The sequence below is a fragment of the Bos taurus genome, chromosome 21, assembly GCF_002263795.3.
Source record: "Bos taurus isolate L1 Dominette 01449 registration number 42190680 breed Hereford chromosome 21, ARS-UCD2.0, whole genome shotgun sequence".
In the NCBI taxonomy this organism is placed as follows: Eukaryota; Metazoa; Chordata; class Mammalia; order Artiodactyla; family Bovidae; genus Bos; species Bos taurus.
In genome coordinates, this window is record NC_037348.1 from 49,262,676 (window position 1) to 49,285,594 (window position 22,919).

General features: G+C 35.0%; 1 protein-coding gene across 13 annotated transcripts in view; it reads left to right on the top strand.

The window, feature by feature from the left end:
- The window catches only part of MIA2 (MIA SH3 domain ER export factor 2), a 97,174-nt gene extending 78,167 nt beyond the window's left edge, over positions 1-19,007 (top strand). For 9 of the 13 annotated variants that reach the window (XM_005222089.5, XM_005222090.5, XM_005222091.5 and 6 more), the window contains 5 exons: positions 1,144-1,302; positions 12,326-12,448; positions 16,390-16,448; positions 17,108-17,342; positions 18,442-18,771. In XM_005222089.5, the coding sequence (XP_005222146.1) occupies positions 1,144-1,302; positions 12,326-12,448; positions 16,390-16,448; positions 17,108-17,342; positions 18,442-18,608 (743 nt within the window). In that variant the 3' untranslated portion in view covers positions 18,609-18,771. Of the gene's footprint in view, positions 1-1,143; positions 1,303-12,325; positions 12,449-16,389; positions 16,449-17,107; positions 17,343-18,441 lie in introns of all 13 variants that reach the window. The other 4 variants (XM_005222083.5, XM_005222085.5, XM_005222084.5 and 1 more) reach the window with 1 other exon arrangement.
- Positions 19,008-22,919: the final 3,912 nt, after the last annotated feature.

The window sequence follows — 22,919 nt, forward strand, 5'->3', positions numbered from 1 at the left end:
GAATGCTTATACTGATTGGTACAAGTTACCATGAAAAGGTCATATTACTTTTATCTCTTAGAGGAAGTACTGAAATGTGGGGAGCATTTTAGAATGATTTCTATTAAAATAATTTTTTTTTAAAGTTCTTTGAAAAGTTAAATAAGTTTTTGTTTTCTGGGCAATATAGTTTTGAGGAGACCTCATTCCCCCTTCAATGGCAGATAAAATATTAATTAATTAATTTTGTTATTTAATATTAGAACTTTTTATATTTGTGTTTTTCACTTTAATTGAATATGGGTTATTAGTTGAGGAACCATTCTTTCTGTGGTCATAGGAAGGGAACTTTGGAATGATTCCCTTTCTTTATAAATGTCAGCGTGTCAGATTTTCTTATCCAAATGAGTTTACCTTGTTCAGAGTGTTTATTTCAACAGTGCTGCTGCTTTTGAAACTCTTTATTTTAGACTTGCTTTCAGAGTTGTGAGCTCTCTTTGGAGGTGAACTTGATATTTAAAAATTGCTAGAAGCCACTTAAAGCCAAATTTATGTGACATATATAAATTTTGTAATCAGACTGGTTAAAATCATTTCTGAGGCAGAAGTCATGAAGAGTCATGCCTCTACTTACTACAACAGTAAGATGCAATTTCTTGAGTGGCTCTTAAGTTAATATGAGTACATTTCTAAAAGATACGTTAAGTAGTTGCAGAATTATAAAAATAGGTATATAGCCTCTAAGATGACTGTTTTAAAGGCCTCATACCCTTTGACTATTGGCATATTAGTTTAATTAACAAAAATCTCATAATTATTACATCTGATATAGAAATCCTTTACTTTGCTATTTACTTTCTACTTTTATTTTTCAGACTTGGTATTTATAATTTCCAGTTTAACCACTGACTTTATATGTAAATAATGATAGTAATAACATTTAAGAATGAGTTTTATAGGCAAGTATTTATGTATATGACAAAATATTTCCTTTTGTTTTAGAAATGGCTTTGGTAGGGATAGAGTTATAGTCTAATGTGTCTTAGGAAAACTTGGTTGGAATCTGATTGTTCTGCCTTTCAAAAAAAGGCCTGGATTTTATTTGATGAGAGATCTTATAATACTTTTTTAGATAAAACAGTTGTACCTTTCTTCTTTAATTAGGCTCAAGAGGCCCAGGGAATCCTCTGGACCATCCGATTACCAATGAAAGAGGAGAATCAAATTCTGATAGGTTAACTGATCCTCACAGAGCATCGTCTGACACTGGTTCCCTTTCACCTCCCTGGGAACAAGATCGTAGGATGATGATTCCTCCATCAGGTATGGAATGAGTATAGTTAGTGTGTATATTTGAAAGGCAGCCAGTATGTGCACCATACAGGAATGAAAGACTAGAGAAGTACACGTGTGCCCTGTCTTAAGAACCATGATACATATTAGAAAACAGTAGTAACACAAATTTCCAAAGAGAATAATTAGGGATAATTATTCACATTATAGAAAACTGTCCTCCCTCCACCCCCACCATGCAGTGTCTTTATAGTTTTTGTTGCTCATAGAAGTGATGCATGTTTATGTTAGAAAATTCGAACAATGGAGAAATGTATAATTAGGAAAGTGAAAAAAATCCCCCTTGTCATCTTAAGCATGCCCTCCCAGAATGTAGTTTTATATCTTTTAGGGAGTTCTTTTTTGATATGTTTTCATAAACATAGGTATACCCATTCCTTCATCACTTCTATGCAGTTATACTATTCACCTTCTTCTAATTGTCTTTTTACCCTTGAACAATATATCTTACATTAATTGTCAAGATAAATATATTTACCGGAAGACTCACAGTAGAATATTCTGAAGTAAGGCAATAACTGTTATTCCCTTATAGTCTCTATTTGCCCAAGGAATGTTATTAAAATTATTCAGTTTGCTAAACTTTTATTTATGCACAGTGTTTCAGGGACAGACACTGTTATGTAGAGTGAGCTATGCCTGCTTTGCATAAATTAGTTACATTTTAAAAAATATACTAGTTCAGATTGCTTCCTGAGAAGTTGGAGAAGGAAGAATATTGTGGTTAAAAAAACCTTTAATTCGAAGAGTTAGCCTTTGCTTTGTTAGTGTGTGTATATCGTATGAAGTGGTAATTTCTTTGGTTTGAGGTTACTTTCTTCTGTTTGATATCATTAGAGTATCAGCTTCATAAAAACAGAGATTTGTATCACTTTAGTTCACTGCTGTATCTCCAGAACCTAGAACCATGCCAAGCCTGTAGTATTTGCCCAGTAAACATTTGTTGAATGAATGAATATCCAAATAATTCTAAGAAAGCTGAATAGTTTTCTTACTGTTTTTATATTTAGAAATATATATGCTGTGACTTTCAGACTTAAGAATCTGTTAATAAGTGGCATAGAAATCCTCCTCTCAAGGATTTTTTTCTTGAGTAGCATTCATTTTAAACTTTAGATGTGATAAAAATAAAGATGAATAATTTACAGCCCCTTTCTTAAGGAGTTTGATTTCAAGCTTTTGGTGTATATTGTATTTCTGTGTGTGTGTGTGTGTATATATATATACACACACACACACACACATATATATATATATTTAAAATTTTTTCTTTGGGAGCATTAGGTCTTAGCGGGATCTTTCTTTGTGGCTCATGGACTCTCTAGTTGTGGTGCATGGGCTCAGTTGCTCCAAGGCATGTGGGATCTTGGTTCCCTGATCAGGGATCAAACTCGTGTCCCCTGCATTGCAAGGTGGATTCTTAACCACTGAACCACCAGGGAAATCTCATATTTTTGTAAAGAATGGTCCTTTTGAGAATTTACAAGCTGTCAGTACCAAGAGCCCCTGTCACATGCTCTGCCTCTCCCCCCAAGTATTATCTAGGGTAGTGATGCTCAAACTTGGCTTATCATCAGAAATAATCTAGGGGACTTAAAAAAATGCAAATACCTGGGTTTTACCACTTTCCCCCGCCCTTGTTTTTCTATAAATTTCATTGAATTATAGTTGCTTTACGATGTTGTCATTACACCTTCTGAACATGATCTCTGCAGGTAAGATCTGTATTTCCCAAAAAAACCTCTCTAGGAGGTTCTGAGGAATAGCTAAATTTAAAAACCACTAATTTATCCAGTGCCCTTACTAAATAGAGAAGGGAACTAAGTCCCAGAAGAGGGATTTTCCCTGACAGTCTTAGTTAGAACAGTTAGCTAGGTGAGGAGCTGAGGCTGGAACTCAAACAATAGTGACCATTATTTATAAAATTGGAACATACTTGACATGTTACCAATTGCCTGAAACTTATAATTTTTCAGACCTTTTGATGTTGTCCTATAGATCTCTGTCTCCTCATTTTATTGCCAAATTTTTTTCCTTTCTTTTTTTGGTTGAATAATTTCTGTTGATCATTCTTCAAGTATACTGGATCTTTCCAGTGTTACTTTCATTCTGCTGTTAAGCCCATCTGGTACATTTGGGGCTTTCCTGGTGGCTTAGCGGTAAAGAATCTGCCTGCCAATACAGGATACATGGATTTGATCCTTGGGTCGGGAAGATCCCCTGGAGAAGGAAGTGGCAACCCACTTGAGCATTCTTGCTTGGGAAATCCCGTGGTCCAAGGGGCCTGGCAGGCTACAGTCCACAGGATCACAAAGAGTTGGACATGATTGAGCAACTAAACAACCCCATGCACTGTAGCCTCTGTCCAGAATTCTGCAGGTAAAAAAGTATTTGGATTGGCAATTAAGAAATTTGATTTCTAATCTTCACTGTTTAATCTTTTTATGTGATTTTTGAAATTTGTTTTATCTCTTTGGACCTCAGTCCTTTTATACAATGAGAGAGATGAACTGAGTGATCTGTGTAACCTGTTTATCTGAGTAAGAGAACATTTAGTTCAGTATTAATGGTTGATGTTGAGATGTTCAAGATAATGTTCAATCTAGTTGATAGACCAAATAATATAATATACAATGTTAGTAAAACCAAAGATTATTTACAGCATTCTTTTCTAAATCCAATTGTGAACACACCTTTTTCATTTTAAAAACTTAATTGAGGGACTTCCTGTTCTAGGTCAAGCTACCTTTTAAACAAACTGGTAAATGTTGACAGCAGTAAACAGTGGTAAGTTATGTAATACCTAGAGCAACCACTAAAAAGTCTTCTTAAAGAGATAAACTGAGGAATGCTTTGGATCAGATAAATTGTCATTGGAACAGACCTGCTTTTCAAGCCCCAAGGAAACATTTCTCAAGATAGATCATATCCTGGGTCATGAAACAATGTTTAACAAACCTAAAAGAATTGAAATCATATCCTGTGTTCTCTGACTATGGTGGAATCAAACTAGATTGAATTATTGATACATGCAACAATTTGAATAGATCTCAGATGGTTAAGAATCTTCCTGCAACGCAGGAGAGCCAGGTTGGATCCCTGGCATGGGAAGCTCCTCTATAGAAGGGAATGGCTACCCACTCCAGTATTCTTGCCTGGAGAGCTCCATGAACAGAGGAGCCTGGCGGGCTATAGTCCATGGGGTCTCAAAGAGACAGACACAACTGAGTGACTAACATAAAGCCATAATGTTGACTGAGAAAAATATCTCAGAAAGTCAGATAATATATGATTTCATGTATATAACATCCTTGAAATGACAAAATTATAGAACTAGAAAACAGATTAGTGGATGCCTTGAGTTAGGGATGGTAGAGGGAGGAGAGTGGATGTGATTAAAGGGAAGCCTGAGAGAGATCCTTTTGGTAATGGAATAGTTCTGTATCTTGAGTGTGGTGGTGGTTTCATAAATCTATTCACGATAAAATCTATCCATGGCAAGAACTATACATGTTAGTTAGTAATAATGTTAGTTTGCTGTTATTACATTGAACTATAGTTATGAAAAATGTAAACATTTGGGGAAACTGGGTAAAGGGTATGCAGGAACTTTCTGCATTATTTTTGCAGGTCTCTGGGAATCTTTATTTTAAAGTCAACAGTTAAAAAAACCTTCTTATCTGGATACAGAGCATATAAAGTGCAAGTATTTTTATGCATATAACCTGATGATTGTTTCAAAATTTGAGCACACCTGTAAGCCAGCATTCAGGTTAAGAAACCGTTTTCAGTTTATTTTTATTCATCTTATGAATTTAGATAGAAATATCACATCATAAGTAATCAGAATTAAAATTTTAACAAGAAGATGTCCTGTAATTAACAAACCCATTATAAATTCTTAATAAATATTTAACTGCAACATGAATTTCATCAGTGTTACTTACCTTGCTCAGTGTTTCATTCTGTAAGAAGTTGAACTTTATTCTGTGAGGATCTCATCCTTGAAGTTCAGGAGTAGAAAATCAAAAACATCAAAATGCTTTTTGAAGCCTCTGAATCACAACAGCTAACACTGATTGACAAAGCAAGTCACGTGGCAGAATTTGGAATCATTGGGCAGGATAGGTATTCTACCTCTTAAGGACAAGGATACAAGGAAAGGTAAATAATTAAGGTCATGAATAGAATCTAGCCAGAGTGATTATATTAAGACTATTGTGATGTATTTTCACTTATTATATAACTGGCTTTTAAAAATATATGTAAGTAATATAATTTTAAAATTACTTTTTGGAAGAAAGGAATATATGGTTTTTCTGTTAAGTTCTTCCTAATTGCCTTGTTTTCTTTATAGTTGCTCTTATTTACAAAGCTGTGCATAGTAAGCAATCTTGACTAATGGTTGAACAAGTTTTTAGAAAGTCTTTAAATATGATCTAACTCCCACGTGTGCATGCTGAGTCACTCAGTCATGTCCGATTATTTGCAGTGCCATGGACTGTAACCCACCAGGATGCTCTGTCCATGGAATTTTCTAGGCGAGAATACTGGAGTGGGTTGCCATTTCCTACTCCAGTGGATTTTCCCAACCTAGGGATTGAACCCATATCGTCTGCATCTCCTGCTCCCACATTTAGTAGTTATTAATACATTTTGAGAGACATGCTTATTAAAATGTTCTTATGCTTTTTGTAAACTGTAATTAGTATCTGTATGTTTCTACGGTACTAGTAACATAATTCAAATAAGAAATGCTAAAATTTAAATGATAGCTTTTTGACTGTCAGAGTATGAATCTGCAGGATTCTTGGCTTTTAGTCTTTTAACTGATTCTTGAGAATTATATCTATAAGTAATTTATAGTACAGGTATTAATCACAGTAACGATTCATCATATGTACATGGTTATATTCATGAATCTAACAAGAAGGATAGTAATTGTGTCTAAGTTCATGTAAATATTTTGGTAAAATTTTAAGTTAAGAAAATAAAACCACAGATACTTTAATGAAGCAAAGTTTCAGTTTTTATCATTTTTTTTTTCACCCTTTGGTATTCTTCATCTCTCAGTGCCCCTCTTGATTTTTCAGTGCTCCACCTTCAGTGTCCTTTTATTCCTCTATGTTGCCTCACAATTTCTTTTTCCAGGAATAGAGAAGTAGCAGAGAAGAATAAGAATCTTAATTCTCAGCAGATCTTGTGCTACTCGAGAGATATGCATTAACAGTGAATTACATGATTTTTCCTCCGTGTACTTTTTTGAGCTTTAGCAAAGAGCAGGGAATATGTATGTATGTATGTATTCCATTTTGTATTTTGGTCAGTGCTTATCTTTAACTGATTTAGATAATATATTTTATGTAAGGGGTAGCAAAGAGACTTAGCTGCTATTTCTTGGTGGTTTTATCATGAATTAAGTGTGGCCTTCAGCATTGCATGTTTAAAAAACTTGCTTTTTATCTCTCTTTTTTTAAAGAGCTAAACAGAAGACGTATACAGCCAACTTGAAGAGGACAGTTCTAAATTTTACCTTAAGAGAGAAAAGCAGGCTAAACAGATCAAAACAGTTGGGAGAGCTTTATCAGAACAGTTTGGAGAACACAGGCATAGATTTTTACATTACTGGCTCTGATCTATAGATGTTTGTGTAGACCTTTGCCCTGCATTGCAAATATTCTTTCAGATAAGATGCATTTGATAGAATTATAGTTTGTCTTAAGTTAGGTTCACTTTGATTTTCCTGTTGAGATTTTGGAGTTTTCATAAGCTGAAAAAGTGTATTAAAATCCTAGTGATGCTTTTCTACTCTTAGAGGATGAGATTTACTTTAAAGTTATTTCCAAATTCCAAATTTTGAGGCTGTCACTTTTTTGGGAGTATGTATTTCTTGTGGCACTTCAACTTTCTTGTGTAATGATCCTTTTTAAATTCTAATGATTAGCATTTGGTTGCTAATTTACTGCTATATGTAGTTATATAAACTTGAAAAATCCATGTTTAATTTTGCAGTCTTCCTGAACAGAGTCGATTGAGGAAGATTAAGATGTGGGGACAAATGTAAACAATTTTTGAAAAAATTTGCTTTTAATAAAAATGAGAGATGAGGTGGTAATTGGATGGAGCAATGTTTTTATTTTTAAAGATAGAAAACATTACAACATGTTTATTTGCTGATGGGAATAATCTAAGATCAGAAGAGAAATTGATGATGTATGGGAGAGGGTATAAAAGTACACAAAAAGAGTGGGATCCAGAGGGTAATTAAGAAATTAGATAGTGTTTGAATAACTTTGTAAAAGGAAGGAAGGCGGAGCAGCTGGGCACAAACGTAGAGGCTGGGTGAGGTAAGTGAGTGTGTTTAGTTGCATCAAGTTCCTTGATGTGTAAGATCATTAACTTGGGATAGGAGAGAAAGGGAGGGGATTGTCAGAGATTTGGAGGGAGAAAAAGGTACACAGTAGCCATTTAGGAGAGTGAAAGAGTTTATATGTTAGTGAAATGTGGTATGATTACACGGCAATGTTGAGTATCCAGTTGAAGTTTATGATCATAGATTTGAAAGAGACCAGTCAATACTATAGGCTTCCCAGGTGGCGCTAGTGGTAAAGAATCTGCCTGCCAACGCAGGAGATTCAAGGGACATGAGTTCGACCCCTTTGTTAGGAAGATGCCCTGGAGGAAGAAATGGCAACTCATTCCAGTATTCTTGCCTGGAAAATCCAATGGACAGAGGAACCTGGGCTACAGTCCATGCAGTCGCATAGAGTTGTATGCGACTAAGCATATATAGTTTGTAATTGTAAAAAAATTAATTTATCATTACATCTACTTTGGGATGCTTACTTTGTGCCATATGTTAAGAGCTTTATATTAATCATTCTAACACTCTTAAATTTATTATTCCCATTTTACAGGTGAAGAAAAAAAAACAAAAAGTTAAAAAATAGCATAATCCTATCACCTACCAGAATTTGCATATTAATATTTGTTTCATATATATATATATACATATGTGTGTGTGTGTGTATATGTAGCTGTGTGTCAGAGAAAGAGAATGGGTAAATAAAACAAATATTAACTCTATGAGTTGAAGTCTGTTCTGTTTCCTTCACAGCAGGTGGATTCTTTACCCTCTGAGCCACCAGGGAAACTCTTCTGTTTCCTTTCCCAAGGTCAACCTTCTTTCCCAGAGGCAATTACTCATCAGTTTAATGTTTGTAAACTTGTAGTCTATATATGATTTTTTTAAAATTTCTATTTTATCAAGTTTTTGTCAGCATATGTTCCTGATTTCTTTCCATTTTAATAAAAAAATTATTAAATTGCTGTATTTAAGTATATAAATATACCACAATATATTTATCCAGTCTTATCCATTTTCCTCTGATGAACATTCAGGGTGTTTTCAGTGTTTCACCATTACTAACAGTGCTGAAGTTAACACTTGATTTTTGCACGTATGTTCTTGAGAGATGAGCCCAGGTTATGGAATTGCTGGAAAGTAAGATACACATAGTTTCAGTTTTAATAGATGTTGCCCTTGGTCTTCAAGAGTGGTTATGTTTGAAGTATTTGAGAGTAGCTGTTTTTTCAATACCTGATGTAAAACTTTTAAAAAGTATTTCCAGTCATATGAGTTAAATTTTTTCTCATTTTTCTTTGATTGATTTTTTTACAGTTCCTTCATTATTAGTGAGCTTGAGCCTCTTTTTATGTTTATTGGTTATTTGTATTTACTTCTGTAGATTGCCTGATCCATTTCTCTTTTGCTTGATAGGAATTCTTAGTATCCTTTGGATGCTAATCTTCTTTTATAAATATTTTCTTGGTTTATTGTTATGTAGGTTATTGTTATATATCAAAAACCAAAAGTTTTCTATTTTTTTTAAGGGAAGTTAATCCATTTTTATTTTTACTGAATTTTTTTTTCGTTAGAACCTGTCAATATCAAAAAGATACTGTTTTCTTCTAAAAATGTAAAATTTTGATTTTTTAGGTCTTTAATATGGGTTTTATTTTGGTTTTAGTGTTTAGTTGAAGAGTTTTTTCCCCCCATGGGTAGACAGTTGTTTTAATACTGTATATTCATTTATCAATTTGAAATATTACTTTTATCTTAAATGTCCATATTTGCATATGTATGTTTCTTAGACATTTTCTCTGTACCATTGGCCTCTTTATTCCAGAGCCATAATCTATCCATATTAATGGTTTTATCAGCTACTTTCTGGAAGTTTTACTTTCCATTAATTCTTTAATCATTAAATTATTTCTTCACATTCTGAGTAAAGATGCTTATTGTACTTGATTAGTGAACAGTACTGAAATTAAAAAATACAAATCCTTTATCCATCTGTATAATTCTCTTCTCAACCACATTAATGTTCTTGTTATGTGATAGACCCCCAGTTATTAAAGCTACTGAAGGAACTATTATAAGCTGAGATTTATTTTGGAATGAAAAGAGATGAATAACATTTTTGTTTAAACTAGACATTGTGAATTTTATTGTAATCTTTATTTTATGAAATTGCTTCATGGTGCTCTGTATGGTTCTTCCTCCTTTTTTATTTGTTTTTTTTTTTCCCCCTGATTCTTTTCCTTCTCCCATTCTTCCTTTTTAATCATCTCTTCTCTGAGAAGGCTGGTAGAAAACAAAGGTAGGCAGTCAAAAGAGAAAGGAACCCTTCATGTACTTATTTGTATTTTAGTCTTTCATTGGTCATATGCTTTCCATGTAGTTTTAATACATTAAGTATATGTGTCTGTTTATGTATGTACATATACATGTATATGTATATTTGAATTTGACTAGAATATCATTCTAATCAATACCAAATATCAATATCACTCGTTTGTCCTTTCTTATTTTTCTTTCGGGGCAAGCTTTACTTCCTCTGTGGCACCGTTTCGGACTCCTCCAGTCAGAATTAGATAGACCATCTCTCATATTATTTGTATGCCCTTTTATTTAAGACATGATTTGTTTTTGTTTCATCATCATAAGGACACAGATTGTATTAAAACCAACTTTGTATCACTAATGCCTGGCACATAATAAGAGCTGGTAGATTTAAGAGTGGATTATTTTCCTAGAGGAGGGCAGTGTGTAACATATGGTCAGTAAAACAGAATACTTACAGCAAAATCTTGTATTTCTCAGGTTACTGATATTGTGGGGATGTATTTTAGAAGCAAAATAGTGATATGGTATCTTGAGACCTGATTTTAAGGAAGAGTTGGAAAGTCTGCCATTTAGTTAATTTCTGTGTTTAAAGTAGGGAAAAGGCAGTTTAGACCTCAGTGGTTGGTATTGGCCCTTTCTCCCATGGGGCTAATTCAGATGGTTACCACAACTCTGAAAGGGAGGAAATGGGCCTTCAAGACTCTGAATCTTTCTTTCCTAAGTCACATCCCTTGACCCTTGCTGCTGCTGCCGCTGCTAAGTCACTTCAGTCGTGTCCAACTCTGCGACCGCATAGACGGCAGCCCACCAGGCTCCTCTGTCTCTGGGATTCTCCAGGCAAGAATACTGGAGTGGGTTGCTATTTCCTTCTACAATGCATGCATGCATGCTAAGTCGCTTCAGTTGTGTCCGACTCTGTGCGACCCCATGGACAGCCACCCACCAGCCTCCTCTATCCACAGGATTCTCTAGGCAAGAATACTGGAGTGGGTTGCCATTTCCTTCTCCACTTGACCCTTGAGAACTCATTAAATGTAATTTTCTTCATTGACTCCAGTTGATGTCAGATGGTATCCTTGGCTTTTTGTCTGTAAGGTCCCAAGGGACTGAATCATATAACAAGTATGTATGGAGTTCACATTATATTCACCTAGGACAGTCATGGAAGGTAGTATGAGACCATATCTATTAGGATGGGAGAGAGTGAAACAGGGTAAAAAAAACGTTATCCCCTTTGTCCTCTGCCATATTTTTTTAAATAGTATTATTACTTACTAACTTTTGCCAGAATCTGGTTACTTAAGGAAACTTCTGGCCCTTCCCTCCCACTGTAGCAGTGTCTTTAAGAACTTCCACCCCTAATTATTCAGATAGAGGAAGACAAATACTGCAGGACGTCACTTATGCGTGGGCATCTGAAAATGTAGAACATGTAGAAAGAGAGTGGACCAGTGGCTCCCAGGGGTTGGGGATGGAGAAATGGGCAGATGCTGGTCATGTTCTCTACCATATTTTTGAAGATTGGCAAAAGCATCCTTAATCAAAGTCTACCGTCACCTAACAGAGATGAGATAGACTACCTATATTTTTTCAAGAATGAGGAGTTACACAAGGACCCATGAATTATTACCATTTTGTCATCATAAATGACAAAGGAGGCTGACTATAGAAGCACTTGAGTCAGAGTCTGTGCCTAAATTTGTGCCCGCCCAAATGTCCTTAATCTGAGCATTGTGAACCTTCCATTCATCTGTTGAGTCAGAGATCTTTCCCTTTAGTTTTGGAGGGATGCTAAATTCTAAAACGTTGAAGTTACTGAAAATTTGATTACTTGACGAGCTCACTGATACTGTTTCTGCTCTGGTGACCATTTCTTTTATCGTTATCAGTTCCGCTAGTTCTTACTGTGTTTACAGCATATTCATCTTTTCTTTGTTTACTAGTAGGTAGCTCCTTGAAGCCTTTTTTGATTTATTGATGTATCCACTTCCTTCCACTATTATTCAAATTAAAGTTAAGTCTATCTATAAATATAGATATGTAACTAAATTCTGTTCATATATTCTGATGTACATGTAGTAATGGAAACTTTCCAACTCCAAGGTGTCATCATATTTGTGTTTACTAAAAAGCAAAATTATTGCTTTAAGTGAAGTGTGTAGTTTTCCTAAAATTGTTTACTATCGTCTACCAAGAATATGTGTCAAAGTCTTTTAGAGAGAAAAATTCTACGTTCAATGTATTAAATTTAAGGAAACTTGATTTTTATCTTTAATGAAGCTCTTTTACAAACATGTGTTTTAGGCCAGCCATATCCTGATCCAGTTCTTCTTCCACAAAGGCAAGACAGATTTTATTCTAATTCCGGTAGACTTTCTGGACCAGCAGAACTCAGAAGTTTTAATATGCCATCTTTGGATAAAACAGGTAAGAAATATTCTGTGTGTATATGTGTTTTTTAGTAATGAAGGCATACTAAAGAACTGGAAGCTGCATAAAGGACTAATATAATTGTGATTTATGCTTAGCTCTTAAGGTCACAGTTTCTTTCCTGAGAACTTCCTGGTTTTGTTTCTCGCTGTTTTGTACACATCCATGGCATCTGAACATGTGTTGGTGGTTGGTTTGAGCACTATTGCAATGACTTTATTCTGTGTACCGATGGTGGTAAATTTTACTGTGTTCCATGATTAATTTTCTAGTTTTTCCAATCCACTTTACATAAATCCTGTGTAGTTATCAGAGAAATTAGGCTGTGTGAATGATATGTGAAAATCAGAGAAATAATTTGAGTGCATGCTCTGTTGATGGGTTAATCAGTTACCTTGTTTAAATTTTTTATGTTTAGGTAGATTTAACATTTACTGAGCAACCAACGATTTGTCTGGGGCTCATTTTCTTAAACCACCTCATAGCAACCCATTGAAATTGGGAATTACATACACCCAATGTATTTTAGAAGTACATAACAAAAGATTAAAAGTAGAAAATGAAAAATTTATGGGTAAAAGATTTCCTCAGGAAAGGGTATATATTTTAGGAGAGGGAAATTATCCAGTTGGAATATGTATTATTTTGGAAAATCATTCTTCTCTGAATAATAAGCAAAGAAGGAGACCTATGGCCTGGCTTTCTGTTATTATAATTATTTCTGTTTGGTGTTTAAAATTGTTTTCCCCCATTAATTCAAGCTTAATGTGAATGAAAGTATGTGTGATTAAACATCTGTTTCTAAACTAATGCTATTTAAAATTTTTCACATTTTTGTTCATTTTTTTTGCAATTGAACAATATTCAATTTAGCAAGTAATTTTTAAGTTCTTTCACTTTAGAAGGTACACTGCATGACATGGTAGACAATATAATTATAGTAAGGTATAGTTTTTAGCTCTAAGGAGCTAATAATTACTAATAGAGGAGAAAGACAGATATATATGCTTGACTGATACTAGTCAGAATGGTAAGTCCCATTAGAGAATATATTATGTTCACAGAAAGTGAAAATGCCCTTATAGTTGAAGGATGAGGGAAAACTCTGTGAAAGAGGTGGCATTTGAGCTGCTTTTAGGAAATTTGAAAATTTAGTTAAAAGGTAAAGGTCTGTGCCAGTAATAATGAAGAGTATAAGCAAAAATAAAGAAAAGAGCATGAGTTATTGATGGGTAATGCCTGTAAAACTGAGATATGAATCCCTTGATCTTATGAGGGTTAAATGAGTTAATGTGGGTGGAAGTATTTTGTAAGCTGAAAAATTTCTATATATATGTAATGTTTTGTTATTGGTTTATCAGTGTATGGTATTTACATGAAGGAAAGTGGTGTGAAATGGTTGAAATACATTAAGTAACACTAGTGCTCAGTAAACATTTATTGAATGAAATGAATGACCTCATTTCATCTTTACAATAAACCTGTAAAGTAGATACTATTACCCTTATTTTACAGATGAAGAAACCAAGGCTCAAAAAGGTGCTAAAGAGCTCAGGTAGGAAGTGTTAGAGCTAGGATTTGATACCCTGTCTGACTCCAGAGCCATGGTCTTGATCCTTAGGCTTTACTGAAATGAGAGGCTAGTGATCAGTTTAGTGCCTCAGCCCTGCCATTGATGCACTAAATATCTGTAGACTGTTTACCGTTTGACAGGCACCGTGGTAGCTGCTGTGTTTCCGTGGTGAATGGGAGGTCAGCATTCCTTATACCTGTGGTCTGTAGGCAGTTGCACTATATAGTGACAAAAGTAACAAGTGCACAACGTTACAGGAGCTTATAGGCCACGAGCCACGAACCTAGATGACAGGTGGTGATGTTTTGAATGTAGAGTTGTCAAGGAAGTCTTTTTGGAGGAAATGATGGATAAGCTGAGAATTAAAGGAGGAATTAGCTGGGCCAGAATGATGTTTGATAATGTCTGGGAGGAGAGAATAGCATATTTAAAGACACAGGTAGGATTGCCTTGTAAATACGGCTGCAGCATGGAGTGGAAGTCAGAATATTGAAACAAGTAGTGTAGAAGTAAGCAGTGCAATTTTCAAGGCCTTGCAAACCTGTTCAGAAATGTTGGACCTACTTGTGGGATAATGGGAACACGTTAAAGGGTTTTAAATGGAGAATAATCAGATCAGACCTGCATTTTGGAGAAATTATTCTGATTGTGTTATGGGAAATAGATTAGAGGGAGCGGTTGAGATTGGAGAGAGGGTAACTTTTTAGAACACTGTGACAGAAATCTACATGGATGATGGTGGTGACTTAGCTGAGCAGACAGAAAGATGTGAAGAGACACAGAGCTAATATAATTGGAAGGACTTCAGATTGAATGGAATGAGGGAGGAGGGGGGAGTCTTGGCTGATGCGGCTTCTTGGCTAAGGCATGTGGGCCATTCATTGTTGTGAGACAAGGAGCAAGAAGCAGTATAATGTTTGATGGGAAATATTTTAAGTTAACTTTGAACTTAAATTAGCTGCTCCTGTGATACAGCTGCAAGGTTATTCAAGTAGGCACTTCAAGCTCGGAAGTCCTGGGGGAAATATCTAGATCTGACTTAAACTTCTGGAAGTACAGTAGTAGTATACATCAAATTCGAGCTGTAGAATGGGTGAAATTTCTCAAGGAGAGAATGAGAGGAGAGAAGGCTGAGGGTGGAACTCTGAAGAGACCACCCCTGAGGAGTCATGGAGCCCACTGAAAAGACTGAGAAGGAGCAGCTAGAAAGGAGAGGTGGAGAAGGTGCCCTTCCAGAAGGTGAAGGCTGAGAGGATTGAAAGAGGGAGGGAATAGTCAACAATGTGAAAAATTACATTAAATAAGAACTGAAAGTTCTATTTTAATTGAGGGAAAAAAAGACATTTTATCTTGGGCGATACAATTTCAGTGGAACAGTGTATGCTGCACATAGATTGAGTACAATTGAGAGACAAAATGGGAGGAATTCTGAATAATATATATAGAAAAACTTTTTTTTTTAAAAAAGAACAACAACTTTTGACTGTGAAGGGGAGCGATAACTGTAAGGGGGTTCTCTTTTTCTATCTAATTTTAAAATAGTAGTTGGGAGAGACCTGCCCATAGGATAGGTCTAGCAGAAAGGGTGGAGGGAGGAAACAGAATGGAAGATCCCAGTGGAAGCTCGAGGCAGGGGGCTCTGAGTACAGAACCAGGCTCTAAGATTGTCTAGAAGAATCCTAGGCAGGTGAAACATGGCCAATAGGATAAAGACGCTAGTGACTGGCTGTTAGCAGTGGGGTCTCCAAGATCAGCTAATTAGGGAAGGAAATGAAGAAAGGAGGAAATTGAGAGATCAGAGGACTGGAAGCTTCAGTGATACCCAAGGACACGTATAGTGAGAGTAATGAAATGAAAAGGCTGGGAGGGGACATGTAGTTGTGGTCAGAGAGGGTTGTTTACATTTATGTTCTCAGAGCCTGTGCAATTCTTGATGATAAAGCCCAGGAACATTTATTTAGAAACAGTGGCTAATGCAGTTGCTAGTCTATGTTATGTGATGGAAGAATAAGGAAGGAAAGATGAGAGAGAAGGGAGGAAGAAAGGAAAGGAAAGGAAGGCAGGAGGAAAAGGAGATGGGGAGAGGAGAGGAATGCTGTCTCCTGGAAGCTTCCTTAATGAGGCAGCTTGCAGGATTATCTAGGCACGTGTTGGGGAAACCACAAACACATGCCTTTACAGAACTCTGAGTCTGCCGAAAGTTCACGGACTCAAGCTGTCCTTGTGGCCCTAATACAGGATGCTGGTGTCAAGCTGGCTTATGTGCCAACAAGGGGAGTAGGGATATCAATGTCCTTTGTGATCTGAAGCTATAAGAATGGTGTGATAAACCATGTATTTTTCATGATTTAACTTTTAATTTTAGATGGGCCAGTATCTTCAGAAATGGAATCCAGTAGAAATGAAAGCAAAGATGATCTTGGTGTAAGTATTGAAAGTGGAATTGTATCCATGTATTCAGGATCTTTCTAATCTCTTGGTTTACTAGAATAGTAATTTAGCCAGCATCTGGTTTTTTGATTAAAAGCTGCTGCTTTCTTTTTGACAAATGTACTTCATGCTTTGCATTATAGCTATTTCCTTTCTGGATTGTACCCCATGGTGATAAAGTACAATGTACAGACTCAAAGCTTGATTTAGTTTATATAATTAAACAAGAACTTGAATTACCTCTTGGACTTTCATTTTAAATCCAGCTGGTTTAAAGTATGTTTTCTGTTTACTGTGCTTACAATCTTGGTTTTTGGTCACCTTGAAAATATTAACATAAGCTTTTTTTTTTTTTTAGTATATGCTTGATAAAAGAATGCATATTTTGGTACTCTTGGGCTAGTCTTATGTTTTATTTTTAACTGGACAATTGCTTTGTTGGTTAAAGCTGTTTTCTGTTAAGTTAATAAAATATTTATGATAGCTAAAATCCATCTGATGTAGAAAACGGAATCTTTCTCTGGAACCTTTTATGGCATCATAGACTGCTTTCTTCCTAGGTGCCTAGATGCCTTCTTTTAAGCCTAAATTTATAAGGAAAGCTATTGCAAACTTTGCTATTGCAGTGACTGCCCTATGTCAATTTGTTGTAGAATTTAAATGTTCCCGATTCATCTCTTCCCATTGAAAATGAAGCAACTGGACCTGGTTTTGTTCCTCCGCCTCGTCCTCCAGTCAGAGTTCCATTGTTTCCAATGGATACAAGGGGTCCTTTCATAAGAAGAGGGCCTCCTTTTCCTCCACCTCCTCCAGGAAGCATGTATGGAGGTCCCCGAGATTATTTTCCACCAAGGGATTTCCCTGGCCCACCACCTCCGCCATTCGCAAGTATGCATTATAAAGCTTTATATATGTCTTATAGAGTAGATCAGAAACATTCATTTTACTTTCTATTCATGAAGTAATACAATGGAGGAAAGTTTTTCTCATCTTCTGTAAGTATAGCATTATTTTTCCAAATTGGAAAGATTGCCAGCCATCAGTAATGAGGTCTCATCAGTAATGAGGCTTCAACTTGATTCATCTTAATAGATGTAGAATTACTTCTGTGTTTCAGAAACCAAGAGAATCATTGGCTTTTTGCAACAGTCTTATGTTAAGACTAAAATTATTTGTATCTTATTAGACAGAAATTGGGTCAATTAGTAAAAATAATTACAGTTTATATTTCGCATTAAAATGACTGGCTGAAGTATTTTAAAAAATCTTTTAAAATCTTTTTTCATAAGTAGCTCCCATGCAGTCCTACTTATTTAAAACCTAGAATGTGTTTATCATCGTTTGGATTAATTGTTGAATTTATTAAAATTCCTCACAGCCTCACATTTGAGAAAAGAAACAATTATTGCTTTTATGACTATCTGTTCCCATTTAGAACTACAGGTTTCAGCAGAATAAATACATGGTTAACAAACACTAGGAAAAAGCCTATTGTTTGCCTGAGAGTCATTCCTTTCCTCATTCCTCCTTTTTAAAGTTTAGAGTGAACTAAAATGAATTTTATTTGAGGAATTTCAAGACAGTTTTTGATATAACTGTAAATATTTTAGGATACTGTCAAATTAGATTTGGGAATTACTGATCTTAATTTTAAGTCTGGTGAAATTTACATTACGTGAAAGCTTTTTTGAGAGTACGTTACTCTATTTTGAAAGAATTCTCCTTTTTAAAAAGTGTTAAGATGTTAGATTTTCATAGGACAAAAATCTGCGGCTAAAATGAATGATATTCCCTTTAATCATGTTTAGTTGAAGAGCATATGTTTTTCTCAGTGTTGTAAAAATTCATTTGTTAAATCAGATAATTAGTCTGATATCATCTTTTGAAAATAAAGATAGGTACAGGAAGTTATAAGCTAATGTTTTATTGGGGCCATAATGCAGGTGCTGAAAGTTAAAACCTGTCTTTTACCAATCTCTTTGAACAGTGAGAAATGTCTATCCACCAAGAGGTTTTCCTCATTATCTTCCCCCGAGAGCTGGATTTTTTCCCCCACCGCCTCATCCTGAAAGTAGAAGTGAGTTCCCATCAGGGCTGGTTCCACCTTCAAATGAGCCTACTACTGAGCATCCAGAGCCACCGCAAGAACCTTGACCATATTGTTGGTCTCTCTTCAAAAGTAATTTTGACTTCTCTCTCATTTTCAGTTTAAGTAACTGCTGTTACTTAAGTGATTATACTTTTGCTCAAATTGAAGCTTAATGGAATTATAATTCTCAGGATAGTATTTTGTAAATAAAGATGATTTAAATATGAATCCTATGAGTAAATTATTTCCATTTTATTTTGTTCTAGGTGGTATAATTATTTTAATTTAATTCATCCACTATAACATAAACAATAAAGAGAGTTTTATATATGTAATCTTGCAGTTGGGGATATTTTAAACTCCAAAGGCTGTGTGTCTTTATGCCAAGAACTGTATTTACTATGGTTGCAGGCAAATGTGAAAGTAACTTTATGCCTAATTAAATAAATTTTGATTGATTTAAAGACTTGATTGGCATTGATAATAATAAAATCAGCTAGTTTTTTCATAAATATGGCTCCATTAGTTAGTTTTTTTTTTACTTCTATCAATGGCTTTGAGGCTAAAAATAATATTTTTTGGGTCTTTCCCATTCAGTTATCTTAACCAAAACTGTGCCCTTTTCTTATACATAGACATGAATGACCCAATGCAAAAAGTTAGTACACTTAAAGATCATATTTTAAAATCAGGATATTGTCTAATGGCAAGTTTTAGAATTTGGATATTCTTAGTTAATTTGCTGATTTCCTGTGCAGCTTTGTTTTTTTCTTGTTTTTCTCTTCACTTGTAAGATATTTACTGTTTTTAGTGGGGAATGCTGGATTTACTCTAAGATAGCTGTACTGAGGCAGTGTGTCATTTTCAGCTTTGGACTGAGTATCTTTCGAACATCTCTGTAATTCGGGTTTGTATTCTGTTGTTAGTCATCTTGCACATTAATATGATTATGAAAGGAAAGGCAATTAAGTATAGCTAATATTACACTGTTTATATTGAAAATTTGATTGGTTTTAGTTGTTTACTTGGATTTTTTCCTTCAGTGCCAAGAGACTGAAGGTTAACTATTTTTGAACAAAGCAGTGACGCATTATAATTGGAACACTTCATACCAGCATTTCCCCAGATGTTCTTTGAAATGCTGTCCTTGTGAGGCATTTACACTCCCTCTCCATTCTTACCTCTGCCATAGAAAAATGGTTAAAAAGAAAGGCTCTGTGTGAAAAGCTTGGATAAAATAATAAGTAGAATGAGAACCAAAAAGCATCATTATATTCAGTATTAAAAGGCAGCCTTCAGTAGGAAATAAAGACTATTTTTTTTTTTTTAAGTTGGAAAGGGAAAGAAGAGAAATGTAAGAGGAGTAATGTGGAATGTTCTAATCAAGTAAATAAAATTTTTTTGCCCTGGGGTAGGAAAGACTTGACTTGGCTTAAGACAGGAGAGAGGAGAAAGCAAATCAAACATAACGGAGAGAATGGCAATAAACCACGGAGGCAGATGAGAGCATGGTGGAAGGCAGGAGACTTGGTATGGGCTGAGTGGTCTAAAATACTTTGGGATTCCAGAATAAAGGAACATAATTAGTTTAAAAATACATTTTATTAAGGTAATATAAACAACTGGGAAGAAATAAAATAATAGAATTTAAGGATCATTTTCAGTTTTCCCCATTTATTCCTTATGCCCAGTTATACATCCTAGACATTTTCTCTTTTGACTTTTTTTTTTCCTTTTTAATTATGGTGATTTTAGAATTTTAGAAGATATACATATAATCTATGAACTTTTATTAATTTGTATGTGTATTGATTCCTTGAGATGAAAAATTGGGACTTAATGTACTTGTACTATTCTCATCCCCATTTTCCTTTCTTCTTCATGTTTGATATTTATCCCAGTTAAAGTTTTCTATTGTTGCTTTTGTAATTTTTAATGTATTTAAACCTCTATTAGTATATCTCTCTTTTTAAAATTATTTATTTTTGGCCATCCTGGGTCTTTGTTGTTGTGTGGGCTTTTCTCTATATTTTAGGAATATATCCCTAAAGAATTATCCTTTCTCCCCTGTCCCCAAATACTGTGTCTTATAGGGTTGTTATGAGAACTATATAAAATACTTTATTGTGAAGTAGTTAAAATTATGCTTGGTACACAGTAAATATTCACTTTCTATCAGTCATAATATTTCTTAGCTAATAACTGTGTTTTCTTAGAAAATTTCACTTATTTCTTGATTATAATCCATTCTTTTAAACACAAATATTTATTTTAACCATCTTGTGTGAAAAGATTTCCAAGGTATATTAAGTGTTCTATTAACTCACTACAGAGATATTTTGAATATATTTTTATATTGTTTCAGGGTCATTGCATTTATCATTACATTGTATTTAAAGCTTGTTATGGGTTTGTTCAGGTCTATTTCAAGTTCCTTCACAATGACTTATAATTAGTTATATTGTTTTTGAGGATTGTAAACTTCTGCCTTCCACACTCATTTGTTCTCTCCACTTCTAATCTACTGGAGACCAAGAAACAGACAGACTTATCAGAATTATGCTGAACAGAAGAACAAATGAGCTGGAAGGAAACACGTGGCTCTACTGAATGTGATGCCTTTTAGTACAGGGAATAATCTCCCAGAAACCTTTTCTAATCCCTTGTGGATTCTTGGCCATACTCCAAATAGCTGAGGTTGTTTTCTGTAACAATTATGTAAAGAATACTCCTTTACCTAGAGAGCAAATTTAACATTTGCCTTAATTTTTTTCAAGAAAAAAAAAAAAAATGTTCCCGATACAGTTGTCCTCATGCTGTAGAGGTAAGTACTCTTGTGAAAAGAGTGTGAATGGTGTTTTGTTTTTCTGGTTAAATGTGTTTATGTATAGTATATAGGTTTATTTTTCCTGCCTTTCAAAAATGTACATCAATAACATCTTTATACATATACACACACACACACACACATATATCCTTTAGAAGTTGGATTTTTTGAGATCCATCATGTTAATAAATGTAGGTTAAGTTAGTTCATTCTGACCACTGTGTGGTTTTCCACTGTGTGGCTTTGCCACAGTAACTCTATTCTGTTATTAATGGTCATTAGGTTGCTGCTGCTTTTTCATTGTAAGTAATGTGGAAATAAGCCTGTTAATATTTCTTGTCACAGAAGCTATAGTTTGCAGACTGGGATACACCCCCTGAGGGGCTTCCCTGGTAGTAAAGAATCTGCCTGTGAATGCAGGAGACACAGGTTTAATTCCTGGGTCAGGAAGACCCTTTGAAGGGAATGACAACCCACTCCAGTATTTTTGCCTAGGAAATCCCATGGACAGAGAGAGGGCCCTGGCGGTCTACAATCCACGGGGTGGCAAGAGTCAGACACAACTTAGTAAGCACCAGCACCAGCCCCCCGGAGTACGGTAAAATATCTCCAAGTGTTCTGCGGGTATGCTTCTAGGAAAATTCACAGAGTTCACCTGTGTATTCTGCCTAGAAAGAACTTGTCAACAGGGTGCAGCTTCTCCTTTCCTTTTCTTCGTTTTGCAGGTAACCCTTCTCCCATGTATGAAATGAGCACATACCTTTAACCTTCTAGTCTTATGATGATGCATCAAACTAAGGTGTGCAAACCTATGGAGCTAAAGACACAGTTTGAGATATTGGTGATATTGGTGTCAGTGATGAGAATAATTAATGATTGTTTTCAACTGTTGACCTATATAAAATAACTTTTGATAATAGGACAGTGCTTTCTTTGGTCCTGAAAACTCAGAAGTTGAATGAGTGACATTGTTGTAACAAAACTTTCTTCTCAGCTACTTATATATGTGAAACAAATTTTTTACCACTTGTGTTTATAAAAATGAAAATAGAAATAGAATGGATGATGGACCAGACTCATTTTCAGGAACAAGTAATAATATTTGTATTTTTGATCAATTATATTTAATAGGTATAAAATCTAGGACAAAAAATGTAATGGCTTTTAAGGAAAAAAAAAATCACATTTTAAACTCTGTTTTTTGTTGCAGAAAATATGTAAGTAATCAATTAAAAACTAACAAAAGTACTAGATTTGCATAAAAAGCTGTGGCATAGTTGAAAAGGATATATGTAGCAGTCTGGATCAAATCAGAAGACAAAGCACACAGTAGTTTGAGCAGGAAAAGCTTAATATAAAGAATTATTACTATGATAATAATTGTAAAATGTGAGGAAACTGCATGTGGCCCCTTAAAGCTGAGGGGACAGTCATGGTAGGACGGACTCGGGAGGGTTTCAGTCGTCTTTGGTGAAGGTGTGTTTCAGCCTCCAGGACAGCAGGGATCACTGGTTCCACAAGGCCTGAGCCAGTCTGGAGATGCTCAGCA